The 24,499-nt window shown below is 45.8% G+C and overlaps 1 protein-coding gene across 3 annotated transcripts; it reads right to left on the minus strand.

Moving 5' to 3' along the window:
- TRAPPC10 (trafficking protein particle complex subunit 10) lies at positions 1-24,499 on the minus strand. 3 transcript variants are annotated; one of them, XM_085860598.1, is made up of 24 exons: positions 24,211-24,499; positions 21,951-22,032; positions 18,865-19,000; positions 12,728-12,924; positions 12,328-12,523; positions 11,934-12,045; positions 11,600-11,847; positions 11,362-11,508; positions 11,149-11,260; positions 10,959-11,037; positions 10,768-10,857; positions 10,298-10,438; positions 9,950-10,047; positions 9,504-9,835; positions 8,286-8,471; positions 7,920-8,058; positions 7,369-7,527; positions 6,978-7,183; positions 6,693-6,793; positions 3,650-3,776; positions 3,338-3,568; positions 2,972-3,173; positions 1,853-2,026; positions 1-1,744 (listed from the first exon to the last, which is right to left on the minus strand). In XM_085860598.1, the coding sequence occupies exons 1-24, from the start codon at positions 24,272-24,274 to the stop codon at positions 1,575-1,577; spliced, it is 3,729 nt and encodes a 1,242-aa protein (XP_085716724.1). In that variant the 5' UTR covers positions 24,275-24,499; the 3' UTR covers positions 1-1,574. The 3 variants fall into 3 exon arrangements, with proteins under 3 accessions (XP_085716724.1, XP_085716723.1, XP_085716722.1); XM_085860597.1 differs by having other exon boundaries at positions 11,600-11,850; XM_085860596.1 differs by having other exon boundaries at positions 3,338-3,776; positions 11,600-11,850.

Here is a 24,499-nt window from a genome sequence, read left to right on the forward strand (position 1 = left end):
TAAGGTGCTGAAAACATTTACTTCCATCATTTCAAACATACAAACAACAAACGTTTTACAACAATTCCCCCTCTTTTCAAAGGATTGGTCACATGATGGCATTCCTCCATAAAACTAATTTCAAACGTAAATACATCAGATGCCTGAAACGCTTATCGGCAAGGATACACCAACAAACCGGCTAACAATTACAAACAAACAAAGGAACCGGTTTCATCGAACACAATTTGTGACGAATAAAAAAAAAACCCCACACCTATAGAGATACGAATGAGTAGAATGGGATCATCCACAGGGCACGCACACACACACACACACACACACACACACACACACACACACACACACACACACACACACACACACACACACACACACACACACACACACACACAATTCAAATTTGTGAACATGAGCACTCACTGTGAGAATGTGGAAACAAGATTGGTTGGTGGTATTGCAAATCATTTCTTCAACAAAATGTTTGACAGTAAACTATTACCAAGAAAACCTGAATGCGTGATTCGAGCAAATCTCGATCTCTCTCGATCTCTCTATCTCTATCTCTATCTCTATCTCTGCCGTCATTACACTCGGAACATGCGGTGACAAACATTTCCGTATTGCCATGCACCTCTACTAAAGTAGTGCTTTCTATGAACAGGATGTAATTTACAAATGGACAGGTTGAGCGAAACCTTGAACCATCACATCACTTCAGCAGTACCGTACACGTGCGATGATGTATTGCACGAGTGGCCCATCGAGCTGAATGGAGCAAGTATTAGCGTGTTGGCCTTGGCCGATACCCAAATAAAAATAAAAAATCGGAAGCGCATCTGCATCAATGTTCTTCCATTGTTCCAAATTATATTGAGGATTTTGGTTTTTTTTTTGAGAAAACATTTTGTTCCTGTGAACCTTTTGGTCAGAAAACGTCAACAAACTGTTCCAATTTGGTGGGGGAAATCCTCCAAATGTGGTGACCCGTATCTGCGAGGTGACCTTTGAGGTTGAAGTTGGCCGTTAGCTCGTTGCATGATGACATTCCGTCGTGTTTTGACTACTACTGGACAATAAGTTATCCTTTACAGGGTAGCTTTGGGGTTATCTATTCTTTAAAAGCTCCTACATCTGATACTATTTGATCATGATTGAGATAACCTCTGAATCCAGGAAGCTTCTCATCTCATCTTCATGCAACCTAGTAATCCCATGAGATGTTCATGCAGGAATGCCATTTAAAAACAATAATAATGATGAATGTAGTCAAGGCAAGCTTTGCAGAGCTTAACTCTACATCTTTGTGAAGTAAAGCTCTGCACACAAGTCATCCAAACATCTCCAATCATGAACCCATTGGACAATTTTTGTTTTTGAACAATGGCTTCTCAGACATGTGTTCCAGGGAAAGTCCACATGCTGGAGAATAGGAGACTCACTCTTGTTCCAGCATAGTATGTAGTCCTCGGTCTAAGAAAGCACACAGGATGACCAATACCCCCACAAACGGTAGAATGCCCTTCTGGTGGTCCAGAACAAACGACCCTCGAGTCATTTATTGCATGCCAGAATCACGGAACTGTTATGTCTACAAGGCTCGTGTCAGGTGATGGGAGGACCAGCACCTGCGTGGCCCGACTCACATTGTAAACCTCTCCGGGATCAAACTGGCTGAGTCGAGGAGTGGTGGTGCAAGAGGATTCAACCCCTGGTGTACGGCTTGGTTCCCCACAAGATTCATCTGCAGTGGGGAAGTACATACAGTGCACACATGACCTCATTGTACCGCTTTACATGACTACCGTTGTGACACTGTAAACGTAATCGGTGTGTGCTGCGAGCTTCGCACCCGTTGCAGATTCCGAAAGGTACTTGGAGAGGTGCACGTCAGGCAGTGGAAGATATCCGGCGAACAGGGGCAGCACCTCGAGGTGCAACTTGTGCATGGCCCTTTCAGTCAGTGGCATGGCCACCAGGCCGGAGCTTCGCCCACACACGGCCCAATTGCTGCTATTGTCCACCACTGTGGGAACACACGGTACCAGCTCATCAAAACACAGCACGGACTAACATTTCTGTTTCTGGAGCGGAATGAATACTTTTTGGGGAAAAGGTAATAATTTGTTTTATACAGCAATAACCACCTCCCTCAATCCTTACACTTGTGCTCACATCCCTCACTCATCAACAAATTGGTAAAATTCACCAATTTTCACTTTAAAGCCAGAGAGAGAAAAAAAATACAATCATTCTGAGTGCGAGTACAACTCATTATAAATAAATAATTGCAGTATGGTATCCATGCAACAGTGAAGATGAACGACAGCTCTTTGTGGGTGAAGTAAAAAAAAAAAAAGCCTGTTTTCCAACCAAAAACGCAGAATATAAAGCAACCCAACCAAAAACACATGGTATTTGGTCAACAACAACAACAACAACAACACAAACTTTCATCGAAATGTTATCAACTCAGTTGGATAATCAGAAAGTAAAATAAAATTGATAATTAAAAAAAAAATCCATTATAGTTAGTAAAACAACAAGAGTGAGAATTGCTTTTCAATACCTGTCCCTGACTGATGTGATATTTTCTAAGTTAAAAAAAATGGCAGAACTGAAAAATTGATGAAACTCTGAAACTCAAACTTGTTCTGTAACTTATCACAATAAAGCCATGTACCAAATTTCAGATGAATATGTTAAAGGGTTTTGAGGAAAAAAAAAAAAAAACATCTGAAAAACCACACGTGGGACGGATGGACAGAGAGAAAAGCTTTCGTCCCCTCCGGTGAAACCGGTAGGGGACTAATAAAGGTGAAAGTCCACCGAGCTCCCTGCAAATAAATAAAAATTAATAACAGCAAATCATTTTTTAATGGCTGACACTATGGGATTAGATGATGACAAACCACCCAGACCTGCACACGTGCAGCATTTGAAACATGAACTCGCACGTCCGTTTGCTCACCTTGATATAGCAATTGGCTGCACTGTACATTTGCTGCACCGGGGATCTCTCCCCAATCACTCGTTGGGCTACCGCTACCCTCCTGCCTGGGGTCGTCTTTACAAAGGCGAGTAATGGAGACCTCAAGCGAACACAGCAGGCCCATCTGACACATTTCCTGGCCCAGAGGGGGCATGACTGCGGCTTGTACACTGTACAACGTCTGCGGCACACAGGGCGATTCGTTATCACAAAGCACAGCATTCAAAGAAAACGGAAAATAAAAGGCTAACGAGGGTAGGTCATGTGGTCATCGCATTATTGAGCAACACAAACATGAAGGATCTGGTGCAGCGTTGAAAGGCTAAAAGGGCAAGAATAACACACAGCGAGCTGGACGAGCATGAACTCGTAGTTGAACAGGCAATCCCGCGGAGGCTTCCCCTCCTCGCCATCATCAGACATTTCTTCATTCGGGTCTCCTTTTCGAATCACTGGACATTTCTGCTCAACCGTTCTCCCCAATTGGAAGGCAACAGTGAAACGGCAAGGAACAGGCGATGGTGGTTGGCCATTGATCTCCCACAAAAACCAGGCCTCCTTCTCTGCGCACACACACTGCACACAAACCTTGACAAACCACATATTCATGGTTACTGCTATTATATGTCTAGGATTCCACGGTTCCTTCCAAGCTACCGTGGTTGTGGCTGGGTTGAGAGATTCAAGCGTCGTATCCTCTCCTTCCGTGGTGAAACCCAGCGAGGGCTGAGAGAGGGTGAAGTGGAGACTGCACGTGTTCCGCACACAGACCTGCACAAACTTCCTGCACGGGTGAGAGAACAGATGGAAAGCACAGAGAGACACCATCAATTTCTCAGCCACCATAACTTTGTTCATGCACAACATTACACAGACAGGAAGCCTGGTGTTGGCTTAATGGTTTAGGAAACTGGCTTAAGATCTTAGGGTCTTGACTTTGAGCACCTGTCAGCCATTAAATGAACACCAGATGGGGTTCACTCAGCCTGTCATCCTTCCGAGGTCGGCGAAACGAGTACCAGTGTACTGGTAACACAGGGAATTGCATCAGCGGCACAGCCGTGCCCCCAGAAAATGATGCAATCAGCAGCCGCAGGCTGCACATGAATGGTGGGGTACACAGACAGGGAGGTGAGAATACAAACAAGGACCTGATTGCTCTCGGTCCCCCACCTTTTGGGTGGTATGAGGAATAGATCTGTGCAATATGAAAGCTAAATCTTTAACCGTTTTTCGAAATACCAAGCACACAAACAAAATTACCGAGATGGTTGCCATGGCAACAGAATTCAGCCAATCACCGCCATGATCCAATCAGGTTGAGATAATGTCATGAGGAATCGACATCTGCAATATGAAAGCTAAATGTCCAACGGTTTTTGAAATATCACGAACACAAAAGTACATGGACAGATGATCGGTCTGTCGGATGGAGCTCAATTTGTTTCCGGTCTCCGACCCAGTCAGAGGGGTGGGGGACAAAATATAAAGGACTTCCTGGCTGGCAACGAATCAATAAGCCAATATTCTGCCCACGAGGCAGAAAACTTTTGTCCATTGTGACTATTAAAATCCTCTATCAAGTTTTGTACAACTTTCTCCTGGGGCAACGGTTTTGACATTCATCTATCGATAATTCCAGCAATGTGTGTGTGTGTGTGTGTGTGTGTGTGTGTGTGTGTGTGTGTGTGTGTGTGTGTGTGTGTGTGTGTGTGTGTGTGTGTGTGTGTGTGTGTGTGTGTGTGTGTGTGTGTGTGTGTGTGACCGCCGTTTCTCGACGAACGCCGGTCCGATCTCATTGAAACTTGCCAGGAATATTGCCGGGGACCCCCGGATGTGCCTTTTCGAGGGTGATATCGATCGGACGAGCGGTTCCCAAGTTACGGCCATTTTATTGCTTTTTCAGTGTTGAAAAGGTGTATGTATGGCAGCTGAAGGTGTCGTTCCATCTTCTCACCTTATGCCATTTTTTCCCAAATTATTCATAACCAGACGACCACCGGTCCGTTCGGATTGAAACTTGCCAGCAATATTGCTGGGGCCCCGCGGATGTGCCTTTTCAAGGTTTGATATCAATCGGATGAGCGGTTCCCAAGTTACGGCCATTTATCTGTCGACCAATGACAAGACATGGTGCTATGACATCACGAATGACGTCAATTAATGTTTATGTATTTGTAAAATTTTTTTTTTTTTTTTTGCACGATTGACGGTCCGATCTGATTGAAACTTGCCAGGAATATTGCTGGGGACCCGCGGATGTGCCTTTTTGAGGTTTGATATTAATCGGACGAGCGGTTCCCAAGTTACGGCCATTTATCTGTCGACCAATATCTGCGAGAGAGGGGGACGGGAGAGGGGTGGATGAGAGTGGGGGCGAGAGAGAGGGGGTGGGAGTGGGGACGAGAGAGGGGGCGAGAGAAAGGGGCGAGAGAGGAGGGGCGAGAGAGGAGGGGGAGAGAGGAGGGGGAGAGAGGAGGGGCGAGACTAGTGGTGAGAGAGGGGGAGAGAGGAGGGGTGAGACTAGGGGTGAGAGAGGGAGGAGAGAGAGTGGGAGAGAGGGGGGACAAGAGAGGGGGCGAGAGAGGGGAGGGAAAGGGGGAGAGACAGGGGAAGAGACGGGGAGAGAGACGGGGGAGAGAGACGGGGGGGAGAGACGGGGGAGAGAGACGGGGGGAGAGAGACGGGGGAGAGACGGGGGAGAGACGGGGGGAGAGACGGGGGAGAGACGGGGAGAGACGGGGGGAGAGACGGGGGAGAGACGGGGGGAGAGACGGGGGAGAGACGGGGGAGAGACGGGGAGAGACGGGGGGAGAGACGGGGGAGAGACGGGGAGAGACGGGGGAGAGACGGGGGAGAGACGGGGGGAGAGACGGGGGAGAGACGGGGGAGAGACGGGGGAGAGACGGGGGAGAGACGGGGAGAGACGGGGGAGAGACGGGGGAGAGACGGGGAGAGACGGGGGAGAGACGGAGGGAGAGACGGGGGAGAGACGGGGGAGACGGGGGGAGAGACGGGGGAGACGGGGGGAGACGGGGGTGAGAGAGGGGGCGTCACAATTCAAGAGAGGGGGAGAGGAGGGGGTGAGAGAGGGGGTGAGAGTAGGGGTGAGAGAGAGGGGCGAGAGAGGAGGGGCGTCACAATTCTTCTTCGTGTGATATGACGTCACAATTGACGCTGGGGACCTGAGTATGTTTCCCAGGTGTTTCCCAAGTTATGGCCATTTATGATATGGTTGGTCCAATCTAATTGAAATCATGCCCCAATCCAGTCGTCGTTTACGCACCTACGGGCCTGCACTAGTATTCACAATCTTGCCTACGATCTCTGCACTTTCACTTTGTCCATCCATCTGGAGCACTTCGACATCCCAGGGTCTTCAAAACATGATGGTAAAGCTGACGTTTCATATTTGCAAGATTTCAAGCGTTATCTTTGCACTCCGGCTCTCAATGCAGTCTTGATTTTCATTTTTCAGTTCCTCACAAGGACAGCTATGTACCTCTGAACTTCATCTCAACAACAAACCATCCTGAATCCTGCCTTGGAGGCTGACGTTAGTGCCGGTATGTGGCCATGTTTCTCTTGGTTACCAGTGGGAACAATGCAAGATAATTTGGCTCGTCTTTCTTACTTTCCAAGCATGTTCAATTAATTATTAGCCATCGATAGCAAAAATTAAAAACCCGTTCTCATGTACCTGTGACCTGATGTGAGGACCGTGTGCTGTACACGGAATGGGACATGGAAGGTCAATGTCACCAAGGTGGAGTAGATGGACCAAGGACTATCGATGGACACCTAGGAGTAGAACACTGTCAATGGCTGTACCAAAGATCACAAAATAAAATGAATTCCAAACGTGATTTTGTTGTTGTTGTTGTTGTTGTTGTTGTTGTTGTTGTTGTTGCCGTTTGAGACGGAAGCAAATAACAGAGATAGTTATATTATTTAACAAATACAATGATCGATGCTGCTTACTCACCCGGTGTTCAACCACAAGTCCCTTTAATTCCACACCCTCCTGTATGGAATGGTAGTCAAAGTCATCAGCTGGGGGGATAGCAGTTGGCGGCTGGCAGAGGACGTGCAAAGAAAATCGCACAGAGTGGTAGCCAGAGACGGCAGGGAACCGCACTCGAAGAAGCCGAGGGGACAGTTCAAGTGAGAGTTCAATGTCAGGGAGCTCATCTGCACCCAATAACCACATTGGTTTTGCACCGAGGCAAAGTGACGTGGTAAGGAGGTCGTGAATGCACTCGCCTTTGATTCAAGGTAAACGCTTGCCATGCAAGAGGGCATTCATTATGATAGACAGAACAGACGATTCGCAACAGAACAATTTTACTCAAATTATGTGGAGTTGGGACACTTACTCTTTGAGTCGGATTCAACACGAGCTGGGATCTTCACAGAGTCGAGCAGCAACAGCGATTCGGGAAGACTTATGTGAAGGCCTTCCCCTTCCTGCAGTGCCCGGTGTCCTGTGAGCAGCTGCACTTGCAACTCTTGCGGAACTCCAGCCAGAAGGTCATCTGTCACCGGTAAAGCACTCGCTTACAGGTAGAACGAATGAGGGGAAGATCCCGGCCATGGTGCTTGCTGCCTTTACTGGGTTTTCCCCAAGAAAACAAAAATCCCAAAACCCCTCAGATTATTTGCTAAAGTTGTGATGAATCGAATCGGCAATCAATGGGGGCTGCGCTCCCCCTTCCTCTTTGTTGATGGTGAGAGCATGACTGAGTCATTGCTGTTTGTTATTTCACATCTTAAACCCATCATTAGCAACAATTGGGCTTGCTTCTGTATCTTGGCTGAAATTTTAAGTGTCTATTATGCGACAGCACTCAAGGGGAAAACCCTGTCTAATTAACTGGTTGCATCCCCATGCCCACCCCACTCCTCCCCCCTTTCTGGTTGGTCATACCCCCACTGATGACGTCAAGCTGCGGCTCCTGGGAATACACAGTATACTGGAGCAATGGCTGAAGCCTCAGGGATAGGAGCTGCAAAGGACCAATCTGTACACACAGCTGCCGAAGGGTAAACAAACCCGGCTCACGCACCTGCACTCAATCCCAGAAAACAGCAACACATCACAGGATGCATTTGATATTCAAGTGTTGCAGCTTCGGGAAAAATGAAGACGTGAAGAGTTTGGTGTACCCAACAAATGACGACACTGAAACAATACTTTCTGCACCAAAGATAACAATAGAATAAGGAGGAGGAAAACAACGTTTACGTGTCAAATGTGACGTATCAAACAAGCTGTTGAATGGTGCCAAGGTACCAGTGTCGGTAAAGAGACAGTGTTGTTTCCAGGCTGCAGGAGAACGTTACACGCAACGGATGTGCGAGTTGTGTCCTCAATGACTGGCTCTCGTGCGCGGCTAGGTGAGCTGCTCGAGTCCTGCCTCCTCAGGAACAGGTGAGCGTTCCGGTAGGTCACGCCGCTGGTTGTAAGTGGCGAGTCTGGCTGCAACAACATACATGGGTACGAGACCGTTTACTTGCTCTTCATTTCTCAGATAACTTTTCAACATATGACAAAATATACAGCAGGTGAACATTAAACAATCGTAACAACTATAAATACAAATCGAAAGTTCCACTTCAAATGAAAATTCTAAACCGTCGTGGATTACTTTATGCCCTTTCTTCCTCTTCGTTTTTAGAATTCTTGCAGAAATGGGGGTGGTTGGAGCATTTATTACAGAATACTCAAAGCACCTTCATCTTATCTCTTCCCTCTTTTAGGATCCTTACCATGAAATATTCGGAATGATATTTAAGGAAAGTTTCACCACCATCTCAAATCGTCTCCAATCCAAAACCATGATCTTTTATCCCCTTGTTAACCCATCCCCTCACCCCAATCCCTCCTCCTTCCAAATTTCCAGTTTCCCCTCCTAAGAGCTTCATTCTCTATTCATCTTGACCACCCCATGCATCCTCTCCCACTCCTCATTCCTTGCACCCATTGTTTGTCCAAGTCTGTCTCTGCCTCATTTCGACTGTTACTTCCTCTCGACAGTCAAGTTCACTCATCTTTTTGGCGCACCGGCACGAGCCAACACAACGACAATGTGTCGCACCGATGTGTATCGTGGACGGCCCGTGCAGGGGCTGATCCGAGGATCTCACCAGGCTGTCCGATCGGAAGTAGCGACGGCCGTGTTTACAAAGGGCAGAGACTTAACGTGAGCTGATGACTCTTGCTTACTGGAAATTCTTGGCCTTCAATTCTGCTGTTAGTGTTTTCCCCCCTCCCTCAACTGTTCCATTTGTCCTGTTGTGTCCCGATCCATTCAGTGTACCAATTCTAGCTCTTCCACAAGCCTCGACTACGTATACAAAAACAAGTGTTTCACAGCCAGCCTTCTTTGAACTAAATATCTGTTGGTTAGCCTGTCACTCAAAGAATGTAATTGTTTAAGAAAACTTGTTTTACACCTTCCCATTCTAATTCGTGAGTCGTTTTTGATAGAACTTTCCTTTGCAAACCAACCTGTGCTCCACGTTCATGAACCTCACAAAAGTCCAGCAATAATGGCAGCTGCCTGTCTCCAAGGGCCCTGTCACCTGATGCCTCCGTCAAGCGCAGCCAACCATCGGGATCACCATCCACGGGGAGTTCTTCGGGCTTGGTAGTCGTGTGCTCCAAGTGGAGTGCAAGGGTGAGGCTGTCGGCAGTGATGGGCCCAGGGAGATGACTAACGAGTTGCAACTGAATGCTGAGGGGGCCGTGCAGCGCTACACGGGCTGATGCTGGGCAGAATCTAATAGCGTCGAGGTGCAGCGCCGGTTCAAGTGCCAGCAATACGGGTTCACCTGATTGGACTTTGGGTTGACAGTGAAGGAAACATGACATGCAGGTATTAAGTAGGTGAAGATAGTGGGAATGCAAGATGATGGATTGGTGGAAAAGAAGTAAAAGTAGTGATATCGCATTACCATCAGATGAACTACTGAGCAGTTGGTTGCAGTATTCTTCTCGTACAGAGAGGTCCAGGCTAGAGTCAGATGCCAACAGGCTGCAAGTGTCCAAGTACGTAGCTTGATGTCAAGGAAGTGCTTTTTTTGCAATTTTGTAGGTGTAGTACAAGTGCGTGGCAAGATTGAGTGGGTGAGATGAGAAACATTTGCATTTGGCAAAGGGGCAATGGGAGCAGCAATGAATTGGATACATGATGAGAAGGTGGAAACCCTATCGATGGTAGAAGAGACATGACAGAGCATGACATTATGGTAACTACAGATTTAGGGTAGAAAACCCATAATTGGTATGCAGGTTAAGGATATGTTTGTACATTTCCGAGCTGGCTCTGACAGGCTGCGAGCTGGCGACGTGTGTGTGAGATGAGAAGACTCCAGCTCTCTGCCCGATAAGTCTTCAAAGCATCAATGAGGTAACCTTCGGCCTTGCGTGGCTCACACTTCCTCCTGCCATGCAAGGATCGTGTATGGATGTGCCAATCAAGATGGGATTAAAGATAATAAATCATGGGTGTACCGGCATTAACCCTTTGAACCCTGAGCTCCTTGGACTTTCGGCTCCCCCACCCTGGATTCCCTGGAGAAAAATCCAGCCGCTCAGGTTTATAGAAGTTTGAATGGTGGCTGGTAAAACAGCTGCCAGGGTTCAAAGGGTTAAAACAAAGCAATGTATTTGCATAAGATCAAAGAAAATGCTATTTAATTGGACAAAGAACACCTCCATCACACACAAGCATTCCCAAATCGTTTCCACGCCGAAGGTGAGTTTCACTCACATGTGAAAGTCTGCCAGCTCTTTGCCGATGAGCCGAGCTGAGCGGAGACGCCCGATATGCTTATATGTTCCCATCGCAACCTCAGACAGCTCCTGGAGGTTCAGAAATCAAAGGTAAGGAGAGTATAGGCCCCAATAAAGTCATAATCCTGTTGATGCTCAGAGGCAATAAAAGAAGACTTATCAAAACTTTCCAGGTAATGTTTCTCAAAGGCTTCCGTGGAAGAGAGTGCTTCACGCAGGCGCTTGCTTGGGTTGTTAAGGTTGTTCACTGGAATATAATAAAAATAATACCTCGTCACTAATAATGAAGAAAAAGTGAGAGATCAAATGCTTTCGGTGAGACAAAGCAGTCTCCATGAACATCTGGTAAGGTTCTCACCCATTTCGGTGTCATTGCTCAAGCCAGCGAGCAAGTCTACAGTTCGGTTGAGCTCCTCAGATGTTGGCCCTTTGCAGGACATCAAGCCGCACAGATTTCCCAGGCCATGGAGCTGAAACCCAAGGAAATCACATCAACGTCATATAAAACACACATTTTGCTTCTCTTAAAAACGGCATTTAGAAACAAGAACAAAGAACCGAAAGCACACACCTTCTCACGTGCATATGCACGCAGCCCAGCAGCGTAAACGGCAAACATATCATTCTGGTTGTTATCGCAAAAAGACTCGATGCGCTGTAGAACCTCGAGGCAGCTGATGTACACCCAGCAATCTACCGCACCCAAAGGCAATGGGATCTGGCACACAAAGAGGGATGCAATGCCATCATATGCACAACCTCCTTACCATCAGCCTATTCAAACCTCCAAACCTCTTCTCAAAAGGCACCTCCAGCAAGTGCAGTTCCTGAACAGAGTTGTGCAGCAGTTCCAGGGCACGTTGCGCCACCTCCCAGGGCCTCTGGAGGAAGAGCAAGAGAGTGCACTGCCGAGAGAACAGATAGCTTCGCAGGTCTAGGAGAGACGCGCAGCCTTTCTGCACCAGCTCACGGCGTACCATGTCGATAGGGCGCCAAAGGGCCAGCCCCGTCCAATGACACACCGGGTGGCAGAAGCTGGACACCCACTCTGTCGGGTCTGCTGGAAACGTACATCGAGATAAAACCGTACAGGGAGAGAGCACAACGCCAAAGCGAGCACAATGCCAATGGGTGTACACGTACCACCGGCTCCATGGTTGACAATGTATTGTGTGAAGAGAGCATCCAGCTCATCATATTGCACCAATGCATCCTCGTACTGCTTAAGCATCTCAAAAACAAATGCCAATTCCTCCTGGCACGGCAATAGAAAGAGAATAATTAGATTCCAAACCGAATCTGAAGACAAAGCCTTAACCTGTGTTAACACACCTGACTATTTGGTGATATTGGCTGCCTATATGAACAAAAAAAATTTGAATATTGCATCAAGATTTCCACGTTATGTGGTCAAATGTTTGTTTCATCTTTGTTTTCTATTTGGACGATTCAATAGTAGGTGACGTGACGCTCCAATTTAAAGTGAACTTTAAAAAAACCACAGCACCACCTGCAAGACCCCTCCAACGACACACACCTGCACCATGAAGTAGTGCGCAAATGACCAGTTTGGGTTGGTGCGGCGCTCACGCAGCGCACGCATGTCATCCTCAAAGTGACCGAGGTTCCGTGTAAAGGAAGCGAGAAGCAACAGGCGCAGGCGACTCAAAAAGGCCTGCCAGGATTCCTGGGCTCGTGCAGACTCCCGGAGTGGGTCATTCAACACTACAACCCTGCGTGGAAAACAAAAGCAAATCAACTCACATCCCATTCAAGTTTGATTCAAGTTGATGGTAATGAACATATCGTGCACCTCAACCTTCACTTCCAAGATTCACGTTTATTTTTAAACGCTTTTTTTTTTTTTTTTACTCCAAACTAAACACACAACCGAGACAAAGCAGGGTTGAATCAACGTTAAGTTTCAAGGTTCATGCCTGTCATTCTGCTTGTTGCAGAAGTCATTCCGTATCTTATCCACAATGGCCATGCGAGGCAGCACTATGGGCTTGCTTTTCCGCCGACTCTCCACCTCAACCAGCACAATGAGCCAGTCTGAAGATCCACGGCCACGCAGAGCATTCTGCCATCGCAAGATCTCCTCCTTTGTTGAAGTCTTGTACATCTCTGAATCCTTCACATAAAAAAAACATCAATGTGATTTCAAAAAACCCTCCATTTCATAAGGTATATATTGGTTCACGAAAAAATATTTTCACAAAAAATATAAGTGACCACTATATTCGTTATTGGGGTGTCTGGGGTGTCTGGGGTGTCTGGGGTGTCTGGGGTGTCTGGGGTGTCTGGGGTGTCTGGGGTGTCTGGGGTGTCCGGGGTGTCCGGGGTGTCCGGGGTGTCTGGGGTGTCTGGGGTGTCTGGGGTGTCTGGGGTGTCTGGGGTGTCTGGGGTGTCCGGGGTGTCCGGGGTGTCCGGGGTGTCCGGGGTGTCCGGGGTGTCCGGGGTGTCCGGGGTGTCCGGGGTGTCCGGGGTGTCCGGGGTGTCCGGGGTGTCCGGGGTGTCCGGGGTGTCCGGGGTGTCCGGGGTGTCCGGGGTGTCCGGGGTGTCTGTCCAGAGCATAGCTCCGTGGGTTTTGATCCAATCCTGATGAAATTTTGGTGGGAGGTTTATATCATGATGTAGTTGTGTTTTTTCCTGAGAATGGGTGTGGTGCACCCATTATGGGCGGAGCCACGCCCAAAAAACATGTGTTTTTAGGGGGTAGCCGATTTCAATTTGCATCTTCTCCGAGGGGGTTTGTCGAATCTGGCAGGGGTTTCAGTATTTGGCTAGCCCAATGGCACCTGCATAGCCCCACGGAGGTCGATTTTTCATTTTCCTCCCAAGGTCAAGGTCACAAGGTCACGAACTTAGAAAATTGCGATTGTGACATAAAAATCCATCTTCTCTGAGGGGGTTATCGAATCTGGCAGGGGTTTCGGTGTTTGGTTAGCCCAATGGCACCTGCATAGCCCCACGGAACTCGATTTTTCATTTTAGTCCCAAGGTCAAGGTCACAAGGTCATGAACTTAGAAAATTTAGAATTTTGACATAAAAATCAGACAACCGCCCAAACTTTGAGAGCTAGGATGACAATATTTTTTTATGCATAATCTTGAGGTCATTCCCCACCTGAAGTCTTGAAACCATTTTCTCTATCTCGAACACCTTGCCCGTGGCGCCCCCTTCAAGTTTGTTTTTACGCTGATTTCATCAAAGTATGAATAATCCGAGGAGTGTGAAATGCCATGTAGCCTATATGACGTTATATTGTTCCTGGAGTGTTCCAGAGGAAGTTTTGCACCAAAGGTCATAATCCTTGACCTTTGACCTTTAAAGTTCACAAAGGTAAAATTTTCAAAGTTGTGGGAATCGAACCGGGTTTTCGACCTTCTTCGACGAACTAACTCCAATAAGCTATAGCACGTATCCTGTTTTCTTATTTTAATGTCCACAACATTGTTTTGGGACCTTTAAAGGTTATGCAAAGGTCAATTTTTTTAAAGTTGTTGAACAAAACCGGGTTTTCGACATTTTGGAGCTAATAACCTGTCACTCGTACCACACCATCTTGATCATTTTTATAACTTGGTCAAACCTTATCACATTGTCTCATCCTTGACTTCTGAAACAATCTACATCGTCAAATACCACTCGTGAACCATCGTCGTCTTCAGACGTGTGTGTGTGTGTGTGTGTGTGTGTGTGTGTGTGTGTGTGTGTGTGTGTGTGTGTGTGTATACATATATATATATATATATATATATATATATATATATATATATATATATATATACATATACATATATATACATATACATATATATATATATATATATATATATATATATATATATATATATATATATATATATATATATAGTCAATCCTTGCTGTCCACGATTTCGTGTATCTGCGCTTACCTTTCACACACCCTTTCTCTCCGTCCATGCTGATACTCCGGCGTATCCGTGGAAAAAATGAACTCTTCCCACCTCAAACTCCTTCGGTTTTCATAAGTTTTTTTTTTAAACGCTTTCAATGTTTGGATAACAAGATTTTCCTTCATTTAACATTACGTGTTAAATTATAACTGTACTGTATTGCCGAAAAATATAACAATTTGAAAATTTACATTCTGCATCTTCTAGAAACTGGCAACCTGCCGCATCATTGTCTTCTGGCAGCTTACCGGTTGGTGAGATGCGGTATTATATTGTGATAAAACTTTGTATGCTGTATATTTTATCATGGGTCCAAAACGTTTATCAAGTGGTGAATCTGATGAAGAGAAGAATAAAAAAGTGAAGAAAGTGATGATAGTGGAAAAAGTGAAAACATGAGATAGACTTGAGAGTGGTGCATGTGTTACTGTGTTGGCGAAGGACTCCAACGTCAATGAGCACTATTCTTTACATTTGTAAATGTAACGATAAAATTAATGTGAGATCAACATAATATATCTCCACAAAGGAAAGAGCATCATAAGTTAAACATAATAGATGTGAGGGATTTGTGAGTCGCTCCTTGGAGATCGATCGGCAACCTCTGTGCCATGGCTATGTTCAAGCAGAACTGACTGGGGCTACCCACCAACAGTACTCCAAGCAGTAAAGCCTTTTTATTGACAGTAAATCTTATTTATTTTATCTTATTTCACTCAATTGTTTTTATTTTTCAATTAAATGTCTATTTATATTATCTATTTAAGATTTTTGGACTTATTTTGGGATGCTGGAAGATAGCTCATTGACTTGCATGTAGTAAACTGTTCACCGTTCACAATTTCACCATTCAAGGAAGTTTAGAGGAACGTAACCCCAGCGGACGGCGAGGGTTTACTGTATGTATGCATGTGTATATACATATATATACATATATATATATATATATATATATATATATATATATATATATATATATATATATATATATATATATATATATATATATATATATATACAGTCAACCCCCGGTTCATCGCGGTTCACCTATCGCGCCCCCGGTTCATCGCGAGTTTTCTCTTGGAACGTAACTAATTTTTTCTGCGGACTCCCCCGGTACATCGCGGTAATAATATACAAAATATAAATTATTTAAGCAAATTATAACGTGTGGCACTTGAAAGTATCTTCATAATAAAACAAACAACAAAAAAAAATTTGTATGTTTGTCGACACAACGCACGAGACAAAGACATAGAGCGTGCTATTCATTTCTCCTTGGCGCTGATTTGCTGCTGCCCACGAGGCGCACTCGCGCTGTCTTGAGTGTTTCGCTTGTGAACGACACAGATATTTTCTACGTTTTTTTTGTCCAAGCCCTACGATGCCGCCCAAAGGAAAAACGTTTGCCGCGGTTGGGCGCCATTATGGTTTGAATGAATCAACCATACGCTACATCAAGAAGGACGAAGCCAACATCAGCGCTTTACATTCGCAACGCCCTGCAGCACCTCGTGGAGGCCATGGATTCGACAACAATTTTTCTCTGAGGGCGTATTGCCGTGATTTCACGATAGCAACATGTCTCCAAATAACTCAGAAGGCTCTACAAGAAATGAAAAAAGAAACCTTAAACGCCTGTTGGAAGAAGCTGTGGCCAGAATGCGTCCACAAATACAAGGCCTTTACTCCAGACGAAATTCACCATTCGACAATCGATAAGGCGGTCAAGCTGGCGAAGATTCTCGGAGGAGGATTCAACGACATTACGCACGACGAAGTGAATGACCTCATCGAAACCAACTCCGACCCATTAACGGACGAGGATTTGGCTGAGTTTACGAAGTCTGAATGCGAGGAGGAGGAGGAGGAACAATCTGATCCATCGCAGGAGCACGACGACGAAGGCCTCTCACTTGAACGCTTAGCAACAATGGCGAAAACTCTCCTCACCACCATGAAGAAACAACGCCAGCTACTGCCCATCACAATGTTTTTGCAACGTTACTGAGTTTACAGTAAGCATTTTTGTCTACAGTCTACATTTTTGTTTACAGTAAACTAACTTCAAATGTTTTCTTTATGTGTTTAATTGAGATTAAAATGTGTTTAAAATGTGTTTTGTGGAGGCATCCATTCATCGCGAATTTTCACTTACCGCGGGAGGGTTTGGAACGTAACCCCCGTGAGAAACGGGGGATTACTGTACATTCAAAAGAAAGAAAGACCCACCCACATACATCACCTGTGAATGGAGGGAATAGCCAATCAGCTCTCACCTCATTGACTACACCGAGGTGGCTAGGATTACATATATATATATATATATATATATATATATATATATATATATATATATATATACATATATATACATATACATATACATACATATACATATATATACATATATACATATACATATACATATACATATATATACATATACATATATATATACATATACATACATATACATATACATACATATACATATATATACATATACATATATATATACATATACATATATATACATATACATATATATACATATACATATATATATATATATATATATATACATATATATATACATACATATATACATACATATATATATATATATACATATATATATATACATATATATAATATGTATATCTTCTTCTTCTTCTTCTTCTTTCGGCTGCTCCCGTTTGGGGTCGCCACAGCGGATCATCCGTATGATCCGCATAGTGATTTGGCACATGTTTTACGCCGGATGCCCTTCCTGACGCAACCCTGGTCGCCTCTTACGACACAGGGATATGGTACACCTATTTTAACCGGGGTATACACCGGCCCAGTATACTGGTACTCACTTTGCCGACCTCAGAAGGATGACAGGCTGAGTCAACCCCCTGGCGTATTAATTCAGTGGCCCAACGGGGCTTGAACTCAGGACCTTTTGGATCCCAAGCCGCTGCCCTAACCACTGCGCCAACACTAGGCATATAAAATATATGTATATATATATATATATATATATATATATATATATATATATATATATATATATATATATATATATATATATATATATGTGTGAATGATTGACCCCTCCCATGTGAACATCTTTATAGTTGTTGAGGAACTCTGGGAAGGGTTTGAAACTGTGCTTAGCACTTACCTTGCTTTATGCAGCTACTTTGGCTAGAGGAGCATGGGAGGGCTTAATCATATATATGTAATGATGTCTGTCTGTCACACCATGAAACATAGAAATGCTCCTCGAGGAGAAAAAAAAAATTTTTAGCCGCGTCTCGCGGCGTAGCGAACGCTGGCTCGAAGAGAGCTCCGCGTTGTTCTTCTTCTTCGTCTGGTGAAGACAAAACCTTTAGGACGCGGCTCTTTCATATACAGGATCCGGATCTCCTTAAATACTAAGCACCTGTACACATCCTCACATAGACGGTGCCTTTTGAGAGTGTCTATCATGAACTTTCAAATATATTCGGACATTTGCTTTAAAGTTTCGAAAAGTTCACGTTACTATTTAAAGATTATTCCATTTAATGTGTTGTAATTTCGTAAATACACTATTTTTTTCTCGTCATGAACGAGGAGCCTCCATGACGGGTCTCGCTATTGGCTCCATCAAAGCACGTGACGAAATATCGGAAGTTGTTGTTGTTATTTATATATTTCTCTTTTTTTTTTATTAGCCACGTTATTCTTCTTCTTATTATTCTTCTTCTTCTGGTGAAGACAAAACCTTTATGACGCGGCTCTTGGACACACTTGTCCTTGTTTTAAATAAAACCCCTTCAACTACATCCAAACCTACAGGAAAATTATAATTTTTCCAATCAGAGAAGAAAAAAATTGAACCAAGGTGGTGTCTAAGCAAGAGACCACTGCCTCTATCACTCACTGCAAAAAAAAATTATTGTGAAGAAATATATAACCTCCTGTTTTTGAGCTCTTTGCACCAGCACAAGAATAAAAGGTTTCCATGTTTTGTTTTGCTTTAAACAAAGGCTTGTGCTTGGAACGATATAGACAGCAAAAATAGATTAAGCAATTGAGAGAAGAATAATAATTTTCCATCCACATACGAGTTAAACCGTCCCTTTGTTGCTCGACTCACGTAACAGTCGGTCCAGAAGATATGCAAAAAAGGGAAAGTGAGCAGAGCCTTGGATCCTTCCTTTGGCAGCAGTTCCTCCTTGAAGGAAATAAAATTCGCTTCCAAATTGATCATCTTTGGAGGGCGCCCGTAGGATCTGCAAAGAGGCAAAGAAAAAGTCCTTATTAAGCCGACAATGAAGGTTGTAGGTTCATGATCTATCTCTACTCCTCACAAACTCCCTTGCCCGTTTTGCACAACAAGCAGACCTGTGCCCTGCTGCACGATATCTGCTCTTCACAGGGGACAGATAAACAAAGCCAAGGGGGAATGACAAACAAAAAAACAAAACAAAACTAGGAAGCATCTCAAAATGCAAAGCCTGTCCACGCCCGCCTTGTACTCCAACTAAACGTGATGAAAATTAGTTGAAAAATTAAAAAAAAAACAAAGTACACTTTATTCACTTGTGTTTTCTATATTCTTAACATAAAGGTTTGTTGAAGATTTGATGACAAAAGCTCAAATGGTAATGATTTACAAAAGATGACAAAAGTTATGGGACAGACAGACAGAAGCAATTACAGAATTCCTACTGCATGGGAGGGGGGGGGGCAAGGGGACAGGCTAACAAACGAGATCCTGTCATGCGCAGCTCGGTTCAACGCAACACAACTCCCTTATTCGTGAAAAAGGGCATTTGTACCAATCACTAACATCTCAGCCTTTTCCGAATCGGACAACACCACTCTTTCCGTTACCTCCAAGTTTTGTCTCATCGGCAAATTTCAAGCTCCTACATCATGTTATTTAAACTCCTGGTGGAGGTAAAGAATACTTTCAAATCCTCCCTCCCATCGTTTTTCTTTCCACGCACGCACCCCCAACTCACTCCCACCGTGTATCAACCTTCGTCCCTATTATCCCATCTCCCTCTTTTGTTCATGTGCTTAATACACAAAATGTCAGGCAGCTCCTTCTTGCTTCCCACAGTGGTCGGCACGTCTCAATCAACGTGCCCTGTTCGTTTCGTCCATCACTCTACCTGTCCATCAAAGTAGATCGACACTTGAGACGAGTTTTCCATTTCACTTAAAACTTATTCTGACGAGGGGCGAACACTCATTTCCCACAGCAGTGAACACTAAACATCCTCTTATAAACCGTCAGTTGATAAAAATCCGATACAAATATTACACTATCATTCTTCGTTCGTTTCCCATTATTTCTCAAAGATCCATACAACACCGTCCACCTCATCGCACATGATGGATGGAACCTCCTGCCCATCATTTTTAACAAGAGCAAGAATTGCTTCACAACACATGTCCCCTACCGATATGATTTTTTTTTAAAAGGGCATAACTCTGAAAAATTGACGAAACGCCATGAAACTCGAACTTGTTCTGTAACTTATCATAATCAAGCCGTGTACCAAGTTTCAGTTGAATATGTTAAAGGGTTTGAGAGAAAGGTTGGAAAAAGTACAGGTGGGATGGACAGATGGACAGACAGACAGAGCAAACCTACATAGTCCCCTCCGGTGACATCGACGGAGGACTAATAAACCTTGTCTGAGAGGAGTACCTGTCAGTGCGAAAATACTTCACGACATATTGTTACGAATTTGGAAGCCTTGTGCACACAGACACACAGCCGTCCTCGTAGCTTAGTTATTTTGTTAAGTGTGTTTCTAGTTAGGGCCCCCTACCTGTGTCTAATGGGAATTACATACATGCGCTGCGAAGTTATTTTTATAGTTAGGATTTTTACATCCACACCATCTTCGCTCTCACAGCAACAACACTCTGCTCGCGGCATTCTTCACGCACTTGCCAGCAAGCGCATGCGTGGGCAGAGCCTAACATAGGCATGGCGTCACTTTAGCCAATCGGCAAGGAGCAGCCGTCTCACCCGCCCCATTTCCGACTCAGCACCAGCGCCACTAGGCACGCGGCCGAAGACGAGGAGGTGGGCGGAGCCTCCGTCGCTTTGGCTCGAAGCTCCAGCTAATGAGCGGAGGGCGAGCACTACATGCGTGCCTCAGCCAATGGGGAGGCCGCCACGAGTCGCGTGAGGACCCCTCGTCCAATCGGGAGACGAGTGGTCGAAAAGAGAAGCCCCTCCCTCTAACGACAAGAGATAGACGGGACGGCGCGGTGTCCGCAGCTTCGGGTCTTCGGGACTCGTGTCTGCTGGTCTTCGGAACTCGTGTCGTCGCTAGTGCTGGATTGGTCGCATCTCGACGCCGGTCTGGTTCGCTCGTCTCGTCGAAGACTGCACGAGGCGGGAAGGTCCCTTTCGTTTATTTTGGGTGTGCGTCTGTCTGTGGGCCCGTCTTTAAGTAGGAACTGTTAAGTGCTTGTGCTGTACATGATTTCATTTCGTTATAGTTGGTTAAACTCTGCTCTTGTGTGTTCCCTTCCCCAACTATTGTAAATAAATACCCCATTTGTTAAATGTACCAGCTCGTTCTTGTGTTTTCTTCATTGGTTTACCGCGGTGCATGTTGGGAGAATTCAAGAAGGCCGTTGTTGCCGTAGTGGTGTGCATTTGGGACCGACGGAAGCTTGGTGACCATCCGCTCGGGTCACGCACGGGTCGAGCACACATAAGGCTCGTCCCGTACGAGTGCCGTAGAGAGTGTGAATACTCGGTATCTCGCCACATGGGTCTCTAGGTATTTTGAAGTTTGGCAAATAACCCTGTCCCATGTGGTGGAATTATTGACGATTCACGGTCCTGTAAGGGACCCGTACCCTCAGAGTTTTCCGAACGGTACGATCTAGATTCCGGGTGTTCGGTAGAGTCGACCCTGCCGCTACACCTAGCGATCATGCTCGCAGCCGATACCCGGCCCACAACAATATATCATCTCAATATCCTTCAAAACAAACACAGGAAGGAACAAGACATAGATGCATGCAGCCAAGACGTAGACACAGATCATTTGTTTCCACCTTGTTCAGACCTACTACAGTTTCACATGTACAACACCCTTGTGGGGTAAATAGAAACAGGGATCAAAACACATCAGCAGTGAAGACACCTTACCAGGAAGAGAAAGACATAGGAACATTCATGAAATAGAGTAGGGAAAGGTGTACCTCCTCCATTCCACCGATTCTTTTGGGAGCTGCTGCACAAGTGTTGGTTGTAGTGAGGAGAAGAGACTGGAATCCCCTGCATCTGTATCCAGAAACATCAAAGCACACACATTACAAAGGGAAAGCAGCATCGAGCAAGCAGCTCAATTAAGGGTTTGTACTTGGTTGAAGGGTGGGCATTGATGAGGATGGGGCGAGGGAGGGGACAGGGTTAGGATCCAGATTTTGTTGAAATGAAGTAAGACAGGGGGGAGGGGTGGGGAGGGGAGCAGAGCACAAGCAGACGTAGGAGATTGAATTGAGGGTCACATTTACATTTAAGTGGTTAGCCTGGTGTGTTTGCGCAGTGGTTAGGGCAGCGGCTTGGGATCCAAAAGGTCCCGAGTTCAAGCCCCATTGGGCCACTGAATTAATACACCAGGGGGTTGACTCAGCCTGTCATCCTTCCGAGGTCGGCGAAATGACTACCAGTGTACTGGGCCGGTGTATACCCCGGTTTAAATAGGTGTACCATATCCGTGTCGTAAGAGGCGACCAGGGTTGTGTCAGGAAGGACATCCAGCGTAAAACATGTGCCAAATCACTATGCGGATCATACGGATGATCCGCTGTGGCGACCCCTAACAGGGGGAGGAAGAAGAAGAAGAAGAAGAAGGAGAAGGAGAAGGAGAAGGAGAAGGAGAAGGAGAAGGAGAAGGAGAAGGAGAAGGAGAAGGAGAAGGAGAAGGAGAAGGAGAAGGGAAAGGGAAAAGGAGAAGAAGAAGGAGAAGAAGGAGAAGAAGGAGAAGAAGGAGAAGAAGGAGAAGAAGGAGAAGAAGGAGAAGAAGGAGAAGAAGGAGAAGAAGGAGGAGAAGAAGAAGAAGAAGAAGGAGAAGAAGAAGGAGGAGAAGAAGGAGGAGGAGAAGAAGGAGGAGAAGAAGGAGGAGGAGAAGAAGGAGGAGAAGAAGGAGGAGGAGGAGAAGAAGGAGAAGAAGAAGAAGAAGAAGAAGACGATGATTCACATTCAAGTGGTTGGGGCCGGTTTAATATCGGGGTTGATTGATTGTGGAGAAGGGATTTTTACCTGTGATTGGAGAAATGTGGAGGGGCGTGATGGGGGAGAGTGTTATAAGGGAATTTTACAAGTACTATATACCAAAGAACAGCAGTTTGGTTCCATCTTGAGGTTAGTTGGTTTTCTGGTTAACACTACAATAACCCCTCCCGCCCCCTCCCCACCCCCCGAGGGTGTCTGTCGATTAACCCTTGTCCCCCCCCCTCCCAGGAGGTGGATTGTCGGTTAAACCTCCCTCCCCCTTGAAGGGTGGTTTCCAGTTCACCCTACCCCACCCCCACCCCACCAAATGGTGGTTTGCCAGTTAACCCTACCCCACCCCCCCAAATGGTGGTTTGCCAGTTAACCCTACCCCCCCACCCCACCGAATGTTGGTTTTCCAGTTAACCCTCCTTCACCCCCATCGAAGTGTGGTTTGCCGGTTAACCCTCCTTCACCCCCATCGAAGTGTGATTTGCCGGTTAACCCTCCCTCACTCCCACCGAAGTGTAGTTTGCCGGTTAACCCTCCCTCACTCCCACCGAAGTGTAGTTTGCCGGTTAACCCTCCCTCACTCCCACCGAAGTGTGGTTTGCCGGTTAACCCTCCTTCACCCCCACCGAAGTGTGGTTTGCCGGTTAACCCACCCTCACTCCCACCGAATGTTGGTTTGCCAGTTAACCCACCCTCACTCCCACCGAAGTGTAGTTTGCCGGTTAACCCTCCCTCACTCCCACCGAAGTGTAGTTTGCCGGTTAACCCTCCCTCACTTCCACCGAAGTGTGGCTTGCCGGTTAACCCTCCCTCACTCCCACCGAATGTTGGTTTGCCAGTTAACCCACCCTCACTCCCACCGAAGTGTGGTTTGCCGGTTAACCCTCCTTCACCCCCACCGAATGTTGGTTTGCCGGTTAACCCTCCCTCACTCCCACCAAAGTGTGGTTTGCCGGTTAACCCTCCCTCACCCGACCGAAGTGCGGTTTGCCGGTTAACCCTCCCTCACCCGACCGAATGGTGGTTTGCCGGTTAACCCTCCCTCACTCCCACCAAAGTGTGGTTTGCCGGTTAACCCTCCCTCACCCCACCGAATGGTGGTTTGCTGGTTAACCCTCCCCCTCCCACAAGGACGGTTTGCCGGGTACATCAGATTCTCCCCTCGAGGCGAGTTGCCGTAAACGACCTGTTTTTACTTGTGTACAGAAATAAAAATCCTTGTTCCGAACTCACACGTCACGATGGGTTTATTCTCCATGGTGTAAACCAATGGTTTTTCCTCTCCGCCCGTGGACATCACTATCAACACAAGATGAACCGTCGAACACTCAGAAGGTGAAGGTGACGCCCGGCGGAGACAAACAAATCAGATCTTGCGCCGATCCGTGAGCATATAGTTTGGGATGTTCTTGAACTTCCCCCGTCACTGCTGAAGTAACATCTCAACCACAAAGATCCATCGAAGCCCAATCCAATACGGAACCTTTTCCTCCCAGTCGCCGGAAACTTTACCGATTTCTTC

This window comes from Eptatretus burgeri, chromosome 16 (genome assembly GCF_056783735.1).
Source record: "Eptatretus burgeri isolate ZD-2024b chromosome 16, Ebu_testis_v1, whole genome shotgun sequence".
NCBI classification, from domain to species: Eukaryota; Metazoa; Chordata; class Myxini; order Myxiniformes; family Myxinidae; genus Eptatretus; species Eptatretus burgeri.

Coding starts and splice junctions, on each gene's coding strand:
- TRAPPC10 (XM_085860596.1), bottom strand. CDS start 24,274: ATGTCCACGGGCGGAGAGGAAAAACCATTGGTTTACACCATGGAGAAT. Junction 3,777..6,692: donor GTCCTCACATCAGGTCACAG/GTACATGAGAAC, acceptor TCACCCGTGCAG/GAAGTTTGTGCAGGTCTGTG. Junction 2,027..2,971: donor CAGCCAATTGCTATATCAAG/GTGAGCAAACGG, acceptor GTGTTCCCACAG/TGGTGGACAATAGCAGCAAT.